Source organism: Coffea eugenioides, unplaced genomic scaffold, assembly GCF_003713205.1.
Source record: "Coffea eugenioides isolate CCC68of unplaced genomic scaffold, Ceug_1.0 ScVebR1_2192;HRSCAF=3181, whole genome shotgun sequence".
Taxonomy (NCBI): Eukaryota; Viridiplantae; Streptophyta; class Magnoliopsida; order Gentianales; family Rubiaceae; genus Coffea; species Coffea eugenioides.
The window spans coordinates 1-16,772 of NW_020862657.1; the positions used below are offsets into that span (position 1 = coordinate 1).

At 34.5% G+C, this 16,772-nt stretch overlaps 1 protein-coding gene, 2 long non-coding RNA genes and 1 pseudogene across 3 annotated transcripts; 1 reads left to right on the forward strand and 3 right to left on the reverse strand.

The window, feature by feature from the left end:
• Positions 1 to 2,785: 2,785 nt before the first annotated feature.
• Positions 2,786 to 3,752, reverse strand: LOC113756352. Its single transcript, XR_003465935.1, has 2 exons — positions 3,575 to 3,752; positions 2,786 to 3,075 (listed from the first exon to the last, which is right to left on the reverse strand). It is a non-coding gene; the product is annotated as an uncharacterized LOC113756352 (long non-coding RNA).
• An 18-nt stretch (positions 3,753 to 3,770) lies between these two features.
• LOC113756351 lies at positions 3,771 to 5,087 on the reverse strand. Its single transcript, XR_003465934.1, has 4 exons — positions 5,063 to 5,087; positions 4,870 to 4,962; positions 3,988 to 4,092; positions 3,771 to 3,902 (listed from the first exon to the last, which is right to left on the reverse strand). It is a non-coding gene; the product is annotated as an uncharacterized LOC113756351 (long non-coding RNA).
• Positions 5,088 to 10,111: 5,024 nt separating this feature from the next.
• Positions 10,112 to 10,914, forward strand: LOC113756348 (annotated as a pseudogene).
• A 2,300-nt stretch (positions 10,915 to 13,214) lies between these two features.
• Positions 13,215 to 16,187, reverse strand: LOC113756349 (NAC domain-containing protein 16-like). The gene is made up of 3 exons (XM_027300041.1): positions 15,845 to 16,187; positions 14,646 to 14,905; positions 13,215 to 13,802 (listed from the first exon to the last, which is right to left on the reverse strand). The coding sequence occupies exons 1-3, from the start codon at positions 16,185 to 16,187 to the stop codon at positions 13,215 to 13,217; spliced, it is 1,191 nt and encodes a 396-aa protein (XP_027155842.1).
• Between the last annotated feature and the right edge of the window lie 585 nt (positions 16,188 to 16,772).

Below are 16,772 nucleotides of genomic sequence, written 5' to 3' on the forward strand. Positions count from 1 at the left end.
TTAAGAGTATGCTTAACAATTTAAATGAGTGAAATGTTGAGTAATCGGGAATTTTCACCTAAAAGTGTTGATTTTCGCGTAAAAAGACGTTTTCACTATTTAAATAAGATGAAATGTGAATAAATCCCTCTAAATTGTTAAGTTTTGGGATGAGGAAGGCCATAAAATTGACTATGTAATTTACTTATTTGTGGAATTAGGATAGAATGAGAGAATTGATTTGAATTTGTCAAAATTTAGGCATAATTATTTTTATTTAATTGAATATTATGAGTATTTAGTGTAATCTGAGAAATGGCATAATAATTGGTTTCTAGGTTTTTGAGGAATTAAATTTGACAAGAGTACGCATATTGTTTTCTCTAACTCTATCGAATATTTGAAGTAAGTTTTGTGTAAAATTGCTTGAGGACAAGCAATGATTCAAGTGTGGGGGAATTTGATAAGTGAATATTTAACGTACATTTTGTACGAATTTGGCATGAATTTTTGGTATGTTTTGAGAAGATTAAAGCCATATTTGAACTCTTTTGGTGATAATTGTTTAAATATTGTTTAAGGGTTCAGAAATTGATAAATGAGTGGATTAATGCGTTAATTTGGTGAAATTGTGAAGGTAATTGATGTATGAAATTCATGCACACGTTGAAAGAAATGTTAGGGTCATCCAGAGGACAAAGTACACAAGAAATTGGGAGCAAAAATGTAGAAAAAGGGAAGAAGTGAAAAACTGGAAAATTACTCAAACACGGATCCGAGCTCGGATCCGTGTGTACAAGAGGGATCCGACCCCTCGTCTGTACTTCTGGCGGAGTGTATTCGAGGTCAGGACGATCCGACCTCGGATCCATCATGGGAAGTCCTCGGATCCTATAATCCGAGCTCGGATCCATTTTTCAGTCCTCGGATCAGAGGCTCGGATCTGTCTCTCTCTTCAGCAAGTGGCACAGCCGTTTTTCTTTACCTTTCTCACAACTTTTCCAGCTATTTTGAGGGACAGAAATCGGTGGCACATGCTTCTGCAACAAAAGCGAAGACCAAATGAGTGTGGACAAAAGGAAACATCATATCTTTGACTTCTTTTTACAAAATCTGAGTGGAGGAAATTATGAAGTGAGAGGAATGGAATTTCTACCACCTTTTATGCAGAAAGACAGGGGAGAAGCCTGGCATAACCATACGTAGCTAGTTTTTCATTTTGTAACATTTTTTCTCTCTAGATAGGAGTACTTGAAGAAGCATTTTCTTTGGAGAATTTCACTTGTAATCATATTGTGCAAGAACATAGCAGGAATTGGAGAGCTTCACCTTCAATTGGCTAAGCTTTCTTTTATCTTTCTTATACTTGTACTTTATGATGTTTTGCATTAATAAACTTGTGAGTTTGATTGTTAAATCATTCATGAGTAGCTAAACTCCTTCATCTAGGGAGTAGATGAAACTTATGGCTAAATAATACTAATTGAATGTGATTTACACTTGTTATATCTTGTATTAACTTGTCTACTTGTGTAGCTGTTATTAATTGTTATTGATTGATCACCAATAGCATGTTTATAGTGTTATTATTCAATGAAAATTGGTAATAACAATTGAAACACATGAGTAGAGCTTGAGTTGTATGTTCATGAAAATAGAGATACACTTAGGTGGATTATTGAGCATTTCATGAAATAAAAGGAGTAGTAGTAGTATTTCACCATGAAAATAGGGAAATCTATATTGCTCTAAGCCATTTCATCATGAAAATGAGACTTGGTAATCTTGGAAATAAATCTCTGGTTAAGCAAGAATAATAGCAAGAAGTAAATCCATTCATTTGTGTAGTTTATGCCATAAGTGGAATCTACATCCCTAGAATCTTCCTTAAGTGAAATTTCTCTATTTGCATTCAGCATTTGTTAAACTAGATTTGTATATCAGAGTTGTAGATTACAGCATTAGACTTTCTCTGCTCAAATTAATTGTAAGTCTAAATAATAGAGAGAACAAGGGCTTAGTAATTGTTTAAATTGCTCCTCGTGGGATCGACTCGATACACATCTTGTACTACAATTGCGACCTGTATACTTGCAGTCCAACGGGTGTAAAATCGGAATTAAACTTGCATTGATACAAAAATACCCGTCAATTCATATGGCAAAAGGTTGAAAAAAAAAGGTGCCGTTCACAGAGAAAGGAGTGCCATTAACATTTATCCCAAAATAATTGTCTGAATTGTTGGGCAATGGTCGTAAGTTGATCACAACCCAACTGCCTTTTTGTTCTTTTTATTATTGACTGTTGACACTACAAGAAAATTGCGTTTCTGTGACAGGCGAAAGTCGTCACTAAAAATTCAAAAGTTGTCACAAAAAAAGTCAGTGACGACTTTTACTACTGTCACAGAGCTGTCACTAGTTCTATGTCACAAAAGGGGGTCCATGTGACGACTGTTGTAAGTCGTCACAAACGATTTCGCTTTTGTGATGACTCTTGTCGTCACTCATTGTTGTACATTGTGTGACGACTTTTATTGTCACTAAACTGGCTAAATTCTTGTCATAGTCAACCGTTGGAGTTGTCACATTATGCTTCCGTTCAGTGACGACTTTTATTGTCATTGTTTTCCATCCATAAAAAGTGACGACTTTCTAGTGTCACTAGTAAAACTTGTTGGCAGTGACAACTTTTTTATTGTCATTTATTTTTTTGTAAAAAGCAATAAGCTAATGTTAATTACGCAACATAACTGCCAACAATCACAAAACGTTCATTGAGTAGCAAGGAGAAAAAAAAGCCAACCTACGAAAAGAAAACCAACATTCATTTCCAATAGAAGATCAACCCAAATACATATATATATAAATGTTGCCTCAAATGAGTCATAAACCATGCACCATCCAAAATAAGCCATTCAGTTACAATACTAGTGATTTCCCATCCACAATAAAGAGTAGTAAAGTTCTATACAAAAATATGAGCACGATTCCCATCTAGAACAAAACATGAGCACGATAGGCCTTGTAGTCTTCAATTCAAAAACCATCTTCACAGCAATGACTGGCTTCTTCTTCTTGGGAATCGTGTTAGAACCTACACGTTACCAAAATTGAAGCAATGAGCACTGGTGTTAAAACTGGAACTACACTTCTAGATAGGCACCATATTATAAAAACTAATGTCACTCTAATTTGAAATTATAGCAATCTAAGTAAATTGCTTAACACAAAAAATGGAACCTCAAACTTTTAACTATTCTTGATCACAGATGAAACAGGAAGCTAAAAAGTGGAATACATCCCAACGTTCAAACACATTTGCTTTAAAAACACTAAAGTTTTGGTTGCAACATCCAGCACCTCAATGGCTGTAATTAAACATGAACAAGATTTCAAGCACCTAAATCAGCCTCAAGCAACTCAATTGCATTAAACAGGAATCAGATTTGGTGGAACCAGATTTCAAGTGCCATCAAGCAACTAAATTGACATCAATCAACCCAATTGTATTAAAAATGAATCTCTATTTTGTAGAACCAGAATTCAAGTGCCTCAATTGTAATAACTATGAAGAGCAAACAATTTATTTATACCTGACACAAAAGTTGCTTATTTGCGCAAGTCTTTCAGCTGGTTAGCTAACTCATCATACAGGCTTCTTGTTTCTGTTTGTTGCTGTTGCAAGGTCTTAATCAACTCTTGCTGAGCAGTGAATTGTTGAGTTACTTCTGCAGCTCGTTTTTCTGCTTCATCTGCTCTTTTTCGGCTGTCCTCAATCTTATGCCTCCAGCGTTCTACCTCAGCAGCTTGCTTCTTGGTTGCACTACGACCGCGGATGTGTCCAGGTACGTAACCAAGTTCTTGCTCGCATATTTCCTTGCTAGTCATTGAAGTTGTAGCCTGCAATTCCCTCATTTTGTCCTAGGCAAGTAAAAAATATGATCATTATGTAGCTGGAATGGATGTCAATAATTTAAAAATCCATTATCCAAGTGAAACAGCTCACCAAGGTCTCTTTTGCTTTGTCATTTACCAGCCCCCCTGACTTCTTTGACTTTCGACTTAACTCAAACATGTCTATCTCTGAAAGCTCGACATCTTCTTTCCTTTTCTGTCCAAATTTTCAATTTTTTCATTTTCAGTCATATGACAAAAAGTAACAAGAAGTTAAATCTGCAAATGTGTGCAATTCAATAGGAAAGCTCGGATTGAATTGAAGCCTGTGGCATTTGTCAGATTACAAATTTCTCAGATAGCAGACGTGGCATATGAAATTGAGGGAGCTACAAATCAACGTATATAGCTTTAGTATACAACCAGAGCTAATGCTAGAGTCATCCAATTTCCAAGACAAAGCAGAATATGATGGAAAGATTAGTCAAAACTTTACAAGGCTTCATACACAGAATCTAAATACTTGGTAGCATCTAAATCTAATCCAGTCATGGATTTGAGAAAAGAGCATTAAAAGTATGTAGAGAAAAGGAAGGCCAAGGAAGACCATGTAGAAAGCTGAAAGAAAAACCCCAAGAGAGCAAGGTCAGCTTCATTCAGAACAAATTTAGCTTGATGATCTAACAGCCTAACAGAATGTATCTGCGACAACAAAGACACTCAGAAGCCACATGTGTGCACTTGCTCATAAACACAAGGCATGAAATTTATCTTGCTATATTAACTAACCAATTGCTTTACCTTTCCTCTCTTTTTTTTCCTTTTTCCGAATATTTGCAGTACCTCACTGTTGAGTCAATAAAAATTTAAAGGAAATTATGTATAATACTATTTTCTTCCATCAAACTTCACTTTAAAACATCAAAACTGGCTGAGCTATTCCGGTAGTTGAAATATTTGCCTTTTTCAGTCATATGGCTAGGTTTCAGATTACCTTTTCCTCAACAACTCTTGCAAGCGATTTTGTGCCAACAGTAGTGTAGCAGTCATTTTTGGCACGATTTTGCTTGTTACGTTCACTAATTTTCTGCCACAAATTAGTGAAAATTTTAACTGACAAAGATTAGCAAATTTGTGAAGTGAAATCTGAAATTTAATAAAAGGATAGGTTATTTTGACAAGCTAACCTTAAATTCATCATTTTCAAAGTAGTTGACCAGCCACTTCCAATCTTCTTCACTCACACCTTCAGGAACTTGCCTCAATGCTTCTTGCCTTGATTCAAAACTCTGGAAATACTTGTGAAGCCGATATCGATGGTTTCGATATTGTGTGTTTAACTGCCTATTAATAGCAGTTTTTGAGGTGATGTGCTCTGAAAATCGAAAGTCATCCTACAATAACAGTGCAATCTACTTAAAACCAAGCAAATCTAAAGCAGTAAAATCTCTCTTACTTTCTGGATGAAATTAGAGTATTAGCAGGACAACAAATACCGTAACCGTGCTGTATATGCCTTCTCGGTCACCGGGATTGAGATGGGACCACTTTGGAACATTAAGCCTAGCAGCCTTCCTAACAACACAACCCCCTTCTGTGATGAAGTATTGAGAATCCTTCCCAACAATCCGCCGAATACAATCATCAATTTCAATGGTGAGCGTCTCATTAGCCTCCCTTTTTTTTGATAATGATAGATTTCGTGTACGTCCTCTTCTTCTTGCTGACAGCAGCATAGCTATTAACAAATATCAGTCCATACATTACTTTGACCACATTAACAAAGTCAGTCATGAAATAGAAACTTGATTTTTAATTTCAGCCATGAAAATGAAGTCTAGCTTACCATTTCTTCCTCATCCGAAACTGGATTTGACTCATTTTCTCCGGATGCACGAGACTCAGATGTCTGAGGGTGTATCATCCTACTCTCACTAGCAATTTCTCTAGGTGAAGAAGCTGGAGTGACATATATTACATCCTCTGAGGATACACTCTTGGATGCACTTCTTGGTTGATTGCTTCCAATTGAATTAGGTATTGCAGGCTGTTGTGCACCTTGAGCTTTTCTCTGCAGCATTTGGCCTCGCTTTCCTGGTCCAGCCATCTAAAAGTAACAAGAAGTTAGTGTTACAGCATAGTATAATTTAGGAATAAAAACTAGTTAGCCGGAGTTAAAGAGATTAAATTTAGTGTCATGTAGTCCTCATCAATTTCACCTATTCCGAATCGATGTCATTATCACTAAGAATCTCCTCTTCGTCTTCCTCATTGTTAGACTCATGTTCATTCACTTCATCATCATCATTAATGAAGTCTTCAAAGGTGCCATTTGAGCTATTTTTTGACTTCTCAGCATGCACAATGGATGAAGGTACAGCCTTCGGTATCTCATTGTCTTCTCTCGAAAGTAATGGTGGATTGTCGAGGTCTATTATAATAGTGAAAAAGGTAAGAAATTGAAAGAAGACTCCTTTCAAGATTAATCAATCAATTGACTCCAAAATCCTCATGAATAAGAGTCAGCTTCTTCAATGCAGAATGATCAGAGATTACTCAACAGACCTAAAAGCTGCAAGGAAAAGACAGCACGTGCTTCATTCAATTCAATCAACTCAGTTATTTTAGACAGCAGAGTACCAGTTATTAATAGCTCTAGCAACATTTTGGGTTCCCAAACAATACGTCAAAAGATGACTGGGAATTGTAACCAGAGTGAAGCAGACACCAAATCTAACAAAGAAACACCAAGATAAGGCACTGGAATAAATTCAACTACAGCATCTGACTTATCCATGTAATAAAAGACACAGGTGATGATCAAATTTAAACAAATGATTGATCTATCAATATCTCTCCCCTCCAAATGGAAAAAGCTAATTATGAATGACAGGTATCGCATACCTGTTCGAATCTGAACTTGAATCTGAACTTGAATCTTCTAATCAAAATACAATGCCAAACTCAGGAGGATAAGCCTTGATGGGTACCGACTACCAAGGCTGAATCAAAATTACTGCATCTCTGAAGTCGGCGACACTAAAATTCAGCAGATCCAGGCGTTCGTGGGAAAGGTAGTTGCAAACTGCACTAACCTTTCAAAACCTAAGCCAAACCCAGCATGAGGCACTGAAAAGCAATTAAAGAACAAAACAGCATGTTTAGTCAAGGTCATTCAAATTAACTCCACAAGGTACCTTGAAAACTAGCTTTCAAACTGATTCCATGCCAAGAGTGAATGCAGCATTTAATAAGGCAGTGTATTGGAACATCAATGATAAAAATTAGTAGCTGCAAGTTATCATCTGCCATTTGAGACCAAGTCAAATCCCCCCCCCCCCTTTTGGAAGATTCACTAATCACAAACGAATAACAGGAGAAAAAGAACACTAAAAACATATTTAGGTTATTACACCCCCCGGGCGGCCTAAATCCATGATTTCCTCATCCGTACACAGAAATTTCTCAAGATACAAACTGAAAATGCAACATTTCAGAAGCCCAAATTGCCTCGGATAATGGCAAGGAAATGAAGCCTTTCGGGGGCAGGACAGAAGCCATTGGATAATGAGCTAACAAAAACAGGGGAAAATTAAAATGTAGGTTCGAAAATGGCAAGGAAATGAAGAACAAAGGGGGAATACAGATATGAAAATCTTAACTATTACAAAAGATTAACCATTGTATGACTAGACACACATTGCACGACTAGACACACATTGCACAACAACATGTTAACGGCAATTGAAACCCCAAAACAGTTTTCTGGCAAAACAGTTTTCTGGCCAGTTCCCAAACGTGCAAAATTCTAGTAAAGTGCATGCTTGATTACTAGAGAGAGAGAGAGAGAGAGAGAGAGAACCAGAGAGTAAATTACATGGTATGGCATAAAGTACATTTAAAACAGCCAAATAAATTAGGCAAATCAGTCAAGTTCTCTTCCCCTTAAGGAAGCAATTAAATGGCACGACAAATTGTTTAATTTCTCTTTCATCCAACCAAATTAATGCAGTAAAAAAATGTTCGCATTTCATAGCTCCTCAAAGAAAGCCGGTTCTGACCATGGCCTAACACTGTTATAATGTGAGTGTTTCGGATGCGATTTGGCTCAAGAGTATTACCTTCCCCAACTGCTAAATTAACAATCTAGTTTCATAAATTATGTCTTTACATAGAAGGCTGAGAGCTTTTGAAAAGCAAAAAAAAATAAAAAAAAACCATGCAATTAGCTGAAGAGGGGATGGAGAAGTCCAAACTAAAGTCGCGGAATGAGGAGGCGAGCTTGGAAGGTGTTCTGACTTCGTTCTTTGGCGAGCTTGAACTGAAGATTGGCACTCGTCAATGGTGCTTTTGAGGAGCATTTTTCGCGGAGCAGAAGGAGTTTTGAGGTCAGAGTTTTTTCGGTGTTCCACCATAGGAAGGAAAGACTGAGAATGAAATTTGTCTAAGTGTTGGAAGAGAGAAGCGGCGAGACTTTTGTTTGTGTGTGAACAACCAAAAACGACGTCGTTTTGTAGAGATTTCAGCCACCCGCCTCGCGCCTCTTTCAGATTTCAGACTGGCGCTCTTTTTTTTTTGGCATCTAAGCACATCTTTGAGATTCCAGGATTCACACCTTTAGCTTCATACATTTTTTTTCTTTTTTTTTTCCCTGGTCAAATTTTTTTTTCAGGTTTCTTTTTTCATACTTAATCTCTTTTTTTTTTCCTTAATCTCATCTATAAATATCAAATAAATTATTTGATATTGGTTTCTTTTTTGTGCATGTATATATATATATATGTGTGCTTGTTTGTGTCTATATACATCTTTTTGGGTTTGGACAACTCAATATACAAATTATTTAAGAAATTACCTTACAATAAAACTTACACAATAAAACATGTTTCAAAAATTTAACATGCATAGAATTGCTTATATACAGTATAGCACTTCTTACTCATGCTTATCCTACTCTTTGTCTATTACTTAGTTTTTATAATAAATTAAAAGAAACATGTAATCAAATATTCTGTTAAATGTGTTACAACTCTCAATCTTATTGCACGACAGATATTTTATTGAATAATTTTAATTTCGTATATACCCATTCCATATGAAAATAATTATTACTTATGATGTATTACACGTTATACTAATCTTTCACAGTGCTAACATTAGACTACAAATTATATTCAATTACACTTTTTCAAATTATTTCAGTTATTGATTTTTGGGGGTTGTTATAAGTAATAATAAACAATTCATGAAAAAAAATTTATGCTCAGACATGTCTATTATGTCAACTTAGCAAAAATTACAAATATCTAAAACTAGTTTGTTATTATATCATTTGCATTTTGCTAATACGTAATGAATAGGGGCTAAATTATAAAATTAGGGTGTCATATCTTCTGTGCTTTTGCTCATATAAAAGAATTGGGGGCTAAATAATAAAATTAGGGTGCCATAGTAGAATTAGTGAAATTTGATGAAAATACTATAGAATTGCTTATATACAGTATAGCACTTCTTACTCATGCTATCCTACTCTTTGTCTCTTACTTAGTTTTTATAATAAATTAAAAGAAACATGTAATCAAATATTCTGTTAAATGTGTTACAACTCTCAATCTTATTACATGACAGATATTTTACTGAATAATTTTAATTTCATATATACCCATTCCATATGAAAATAATTATTACTTATGATGTATTACACGTTATACTAATCTTTCACAGTGCTAACATTAGACTACAAATTATATTCAATTACACTTTTTCAAATTATTTCAGTTATTGATTTTTGGGGGTTGTTATAAGTAATAATAAACAATTCGTGAAAAAATTTTTATGCTCAGACATGTCTATTATGTCAACTTAGCAAAAATTACAAATATCTAAAAATAGTTTGTTATTATATCATTTGCATTTTGCTAATACGTAATGAATAGGGGCTAAATTATAATATTAGGGTGTCATATCTTCGGTGCTTTTGCTAATATAAAAGAATTGGGGGCTAAAAAATAAAATTAGGGTGTCATAGTAGAATTAGTGAAAGTTGATGAAAATACTGTAGTATACAGTGATGCAAATAGTTGTCACAAAATTGGAATCGGGTAGACTTTCAATGACAACAAGTTATGTTGTCACTGTAGAGAGACCGTTTGTGACGACTTTACTTGAGTTGTCATAAATTCATTTCCCACGGCATCAAATGAGATGCGCGCCAACTATTTCGTGACGAGTTGAGAATGACAACTTCCAATGTTGTTACTGATTATGCTTGTGCTGTACTCATCTGTGATGACACCTAATGTCGTCACTGAATTAGGTTATCTGTGACAAGATTTTTGTTGTCACATAAAATTTTGTCACTGAAAAGCATATTTCTTGTAGTGTGATATTCGTTCACGAACACACTATCTTTAAAATATAAATTTGTAGTTTCTTCTAAATATATAGTAAATGTTAACCAATGCAATGTATATTTTATAATTCATAGAAAGCTCCTAATTTGCACTGACACTATGCAGGTAACTTGGTCAAAAATGGTGATTTTGAAACCGGCCCTCATGTGTTCAAGAATTTCTCAACTGGGGTGCTGCTCCTCCCTAAGAGGACGGACATCTACTCATCGCTCCCTGGATGGATTGTTGAATCCCTCAAACCAGTTAAGTATGTTGACTCGAAGCATTTCTCTGTTTCCCAGGGACTTGCAGCTATTGAAATGGTTGGAGGAAGAGAAACAGCTATTGCACAAATCATAAGAACAGTACCTAACAAGTTCTACCTTCTTTCCTTCGCTTTGGGGGATGCTTGGAATGGTTGTCATGGATCAATGACGATTGAAGCTTTTGCAGCTAGGAAAACCATAAAAGTTTCATTTACATCAACTGGAATTGGTGGATCCAAGACTGCCATCCTCAAGTTTTAAGCACTTTCAAACAGAACAAGAATAACTTTTTATAGCCCAAATTATCACACAAAGCATCATGACTATGGTCACATATGTGGTCCTGTTTTGGATGATGTTAAAGTGTTTCCTCTCAAATAGTCACTGTTAGGGTGAAGATCAAAGAGAGTGATCAAAAAGCAACATAGTTTTGGAAGCTTTTCTTTTCTTTTTTGTTAATTCATGAACAAGACAACCCAAACCCATAAACATCGATCCACGGTATGAGGGAGGGGAAGCGGGCATGAGATATAAATAGTGTAATTTATATCTCTATACTATTAAAAAGATCTTTCTAGTTTCTAAAGTTTAGGCTTCAAATATTGCATAGGATCAATTTAAGCCATTCATTTTATTTGTTTTTTGTTTTTTGTTGTTATGTCATTGGTGTGTAATGTTGAAAACTATAACCATGGATTTAAGCATTTTTTTTTTGGCTAACATTGCATTTTTTAAATATCTTGACATCTATCATTGTTGTACTGTTATTAGGATTATATAAGAGATAATTTCAAAAACCTCCCTTGAGGTTTTTTCTAATCACACCTAACACCCCTCAAGTTTCTAAAATCACACTTAACACCCTTAGAAGACAACTTTGTACATAAGCCCTTTTATGTAAAAATAATATTAAAAAATATGTTTAGTAGAGGGACTATAGTATTTTTCCAATTTTGCCCTTTTGTTAGTTGATTTTTAAATTTAACATAATAGCCCTTTTATGTAAAAATAATATTAAAAAATATGTTTAGTAGAGGGACTATAGTATTTTTCCAATTTTGCCCTTTTGTTAGTTGATTTTTAAATTTTAGAAGATGAAAATAAAAACAAATAGAACTACAATATTTACATAGAAATTAAAGGAGTGTAAGTACAATGACTGCTGAATTGTATCATTTTTGTTGATTCATATGACCATTATAAGATCTGTGCCAAAGTTTTTGATAGAAAGGAAAAAAAATTTTGAATACTGTTTGTTAACCAATTTTTTCAAAAAATTTGTTTTTGAAAATTGAAAACCATTATAGGTATATTTAATATGCATTTTTTTTCATGATTTCAATTGCATCCCAGAATTTTTTTCACCAAATGAATGATTTTAACATATTTTTCCCTCACCTCTTACTGATTAAACTAGATAGCAAGATAAAATCATAGTTAAAAAAAGATAGATTTTCTATGTTTAGATTGTCCAAGTACCTCAAAACCTATCTTTTGGTTGCATATGCAAAAAAAATAGAACCCAAAATGTGCCCAAATTTTATGTCATTTTTGTTACTTTATTTTTACATAATCTAACATAAATGTTTTTTCATTTTTCTTGCCTTTTCCTGCATAAGAAATATGAAAAGGCAAAAAGGAATCAACTTGTTTTTATTTTCATCTTCTAGTTTTCAAAAATCAACTTGCAAAAGGGCACATGTGGAAGAATATTATAGTCTCTCTCTTAAATACATTTTTAATACTATTTTTACCTAAAGGGGTTGATATGCTACAAAAGTTGTCATTCTAAGGGTGCTAAATGTGATTTCAAAAACTTTAGGGGTTCTAGGTGTGATTAGGAAAAACCTCAAGGAAGGTTTCTGAAATTATCCCATTATATAGTCTGAGCTATGATTTGATGTATGCATGTGTGTATGTATGTGTGATTTTAAACGATTTATTGGTTGGATCCTGATTTTGAAAACTTGAATTTAGTATTTGGGTTGCTAGTCATTTTCTTTTTTCATTGGAAGGGAGAACATACTGAATTAATGTAACCACCAAACCATTAATTGATAATGCATTCAGTCTTTCCGTCATAGAGTTTTGTTTTAAAAGCGCAATCTGTCCTGATGACCTACCAATTCTTTTGACTGCTCATGGTTATGAAAATTTTTTAAACTAATTACAAATTATTTATTTTTAACTAAAGACTAGCGTATGTGAAAATAATTTATAAGTAAGTTGTTTTGGAGGCTTGTAATATAGCTAACCATACTATGTGGAAGTATTCATGTTTGAAAGGAAGAAGAAAAATCGCAAATATACACTACACATAGACCATAAGGAAAAAACTCAACATATACATAAGTGAATAGTAAGTAAAGAAACAAGCATGGATTGTTAGCCATATCAATCAAGACGAAATTAGTAATCAAAATATGTATGATACTTCTACTTATTGCCTGAATTCTCACCATCAATTTGGAGAGAGGTCATATTGACATAACCACCAGCTCTATCGTTAAACAGCAAATTAACACTTGTACATAGCATATTGTTAGAAGAACATCAGACCATGTCAAACACTTTCCTTCGCATGGAGTAAAGTTCCCGGTTACAAACTAGAAAATCCTTGTCCTTGTTTATACTTTGCATACAACAACACCACTACCGTAATCAAAATATGTATGATACTTCTACTTATAGCCTGAATTCTCACCATCAATTTGGAGAGAGGTCATATTGACATAACCACCAGCACAACCATTTTGCCATGCTAAGTCGGACAAATCAGTACCACCAATAGCATACTTCGAAACATCCTCCATATTCAAATCAGAGGGGATCATGGTACCCCTTGATAAATGGAACGGTTCCGTACTCAAATTGGAGGGCATCATGGTACCCTTTGATAAATGGAACGGTTCAGTGAACTCTTGAGTAATTGCTTCGAGCCCACCATGAGAATTAGTGTATCCTTGGAAATCTTGAAATGGATGATCAGGAAATTGGAAACTAGAAAGATCATAGATAACCTGGTTTGAATTGGCATCACCTCCTGTGTCTAGAGTGCTGGTAATATACTCCATACATTGATTGTTTGTAGAACCAGCAGAGGAAATATTGCCAACCGCCAAATCATTGTCCTCATTCTGCATGGGAGCTTCATTCACTGTAAAACACTGGTCAAGATTTTCCCTCATCAATTCTACTGTGTCACCTTCACTTTCATCTTTTTTTTTGCGTCTTATGTTCATATACAATCTACATAAAACTGGATCCGACTGTCAAAAATGAACAACATGTTAGTAATGTATAATGGAGTTTGTAAATGAAAAAAGCCATGCAAATGGACATCCTATATTATTTGAGAAGTGGTTACTGAGCACTTAGTATAATATTGTTGTAAAGACTTGTAGATTAAGAAGTGGACACCACTCTTTTACATAATAGTGTATGTATGTACCATACTGACAGAAATCAAGAAGTAAATTGTTCTTGACTTAGGTGGCTAGAGCTCGGTTGTCAAAGAGTTTTAATCACCACTTCCCGAAAATTATAAAAAAAAAACTTGTTTCCTCTTGAAAACTTATTCTTATGCTATGAAGATTTCTACCTTCTAATGATTATATCTGTTGGACTCAAGCATGAAAACTGGGAGCGCAGGGATAGGAAATCTCCTCCCAAGTTCTATATATTCATATTTTTTTTTGAAAAATTTTCTATGCATATTTAGCTATTGACTCCCCCTAAAAATTTCTAAATAATTTTATGTTGGTTCTGAAATTTACATGTGCATGCATGTTACATCTTCAAATAAAAAAAAAAAAAATTTTTTTATCCTGTCGTTGGTTGGGCTACATATATGTCTAGCTACCTATGCACACTATGTGTATAAACATCCAAAAATGTGTCTATATATCCAAACTAAGACATGCATAGATAACACATAAAAGACATTAAAATGTTTCATGAAATAATCAGATGAGAAGGAGAAGAGAAGAAGTGAGAATAAGCATAGCATGAATTGTTATTCTTATTACTGTCCATTGAAAAGATTATAAGAATACCTTGAAGCATAATAATATATAAAGCAAGTTAATCAGAAAATAAGTACTGACTTGTACCTTGGGGTTATTTGCATGAATTCTATATTCATGCATCTTCCAAGCCGTTTTTTCACCAGGCCCAAGTAAGAAATCTAGTGACTTCCTGTATCCGACGGTATTGCCATTGTAATAAATCTTCTTGTCTTTGCCGGTGGGTTTCCAAAATCCACCATCTCCACATGATCGAGAGGGACGGCTGCCTTTGGGGTATTTGTTCGTCAAATAGGTGAAGAAGTACCATCCGTTCACGTTATGAAGGCTATCCGATCTGTATCTATCTGCGCATATATAACCGAAAAAGAAAGAATCAAATATATAGCATAGTTATGCAATATTACAACAAAATAAAGAAAAAGGGGATCATAATTTATTTATCAAGGCTGCTTTTATTCAAATTTTGTTAGGGACAAATACCCATTTTTTAGACAGACAAGAATGTTAGTTATTAAATTAGACACATAGCCCATACCCTAAACTAATCACTTTTACGTACGTGCATCAATGAGAAACCCTCTAACCCCAAATCTCATCTCTACGATGATGGTGTTCTCGTCACTGAAATTAATGTTCAAAAAATTTATAGATTGACCATTGTTATCTACTAGATTGTTGTTTAAATTTAGTTGTGTGGAAACCAATTTAATGCACTGACACCTCTAAAGACAATCCACTGAAAAAAAAAAAAAAGACAATCCACTGAAAAAAGGAGAGAAAATAGTTTGAACTAAATCCTATAAAAATTGGAGTTGTTCTTTTAGAAAGGATAAAAGGTGGCGCAAAAAGAGTTACTACTGTATTTTCAAAGGTGGATAGTATTTTAGGGCATCTTTTTGGTCGACCAACTATTTTTCCTGGAGCACAATTCACAATAAAATTCACAATCAGAAGAAACCAATCAAAAAACTTGAAATCATGAAGCCTAAAGATGGTTTAAATTTCAAAGATTTAGCCTAATTAATTGGGGATTATGGAATTAAAAGGGGCTCAATTATGCTCTATCGTTAAACAGCAAATTAACACTTGTACATAGCATATTGTTAGAAGAACATCAGACCATGTCAAACACTTTCCTTCGCATGGAGTAAAGTTCCCTGTTACAAACTAGAAAACGCCTAAAAGATGTTTTCCGAGTTCTTTATCCGAAAACTAGAAAAACAACTGTTAAGAAGTCACGAGAGAGAATAACATAAAGTTTTTTCAATTGTATAGATACTAACTTGTAAGTTCTTGAGGATTGTGGCCGTAGACATTGGCTTCATGAATTCTGTTAAGTGGTAATGGAGCCTTGGCGATCCTTTTCCTCAAGTAGTGTACAATTAGCTCTTCATCAGTGGGGCAAAACCTGTAACCGCGAGGCATAGAATCCAGAAAATTCTGCGAATTTTCGTGGAGAATTATGCCTTGCTGAACCGGTTGCTGCTGATCATTGAGGAGATACAGCGGGTGTTGATGTTGCAGTGGCTGCTGCTGTTGGCCCTGCAAGGGCGGCCAGTGGTGGTGGAGGAGGTGATCATGGAGGAGGTATGGCTGCTCCTCCCTCTGCTGCTGGTGATTATCCATGCTTGTTGAATGTTGAAGAGGCTTCTTTTGCCGGGGGCGCAGTTACCTAAAATAAGCGCCAAATAAGGTATATATATATTTTTGTCGTTGAGTTGCCAACCTGGCACTAAATGTCCGGTACATCCGTACAAGTGGGGTCGGGTATAGACTAAGTTACGTAAACTTACTCCAGTTGCAGTATAATTCTACCGCAACGGATCTTCTATCTCACACTCCTTCTGTCTCACATCCTGCGCCACTCTCTATCCCACTTTTTATTAAATTGCGATTTTTCATTCATAAAGATCATGTTTTAGTTCTTTTTTGTTTTCTTAAGATCCAATAACTATTAATTCAGCAAAAAATAAATACAACAGTTTCAAAAAAGTAATATATAATAGAAAATTAAAAAATACAATAGAAAATTTAGAAAAAAATCTCATTTTTTATGCATTTTGATTTTTTGAGTTTGTTAAATTTGTTTATTACTGAATTAATAGTTATTGGATCTTAAGGAAATAAAAAAGGAACTAAAACATGATGTTTATGAATGAGAAATCGCAATATAATAAAAAGTGGGACAGAGAGTGGCACAGGATATGGGAC

What these genes read in the sequence shown, in the direction of transcription:
- LOC113756349 (XM_027300041.1), bottom strand. Translation starts at nt 16,187, where the DNA reads ATGGATAATCACCAGCAGCAGAGGGAGGAGCAGCCATACCTCCTCCAT. An exon ending in CAATCCTCAAGAACTTACAA is followed by an intron (nt 14,906 to 15,844) that starts GTTAGTATCTAT and finishes ATATATGCGCAG; the next exon opens with ATAGATACAGATCGGATAGC. An exon ending in TTCATGCAAATAACCCCAAG is followed by an intron (nt 13,803 to 14,645) that starts GTACAAGTCAGT and finishes CATTTTTGACAG; the next exon opens with TCGGATCCAGTTTTATGTAG.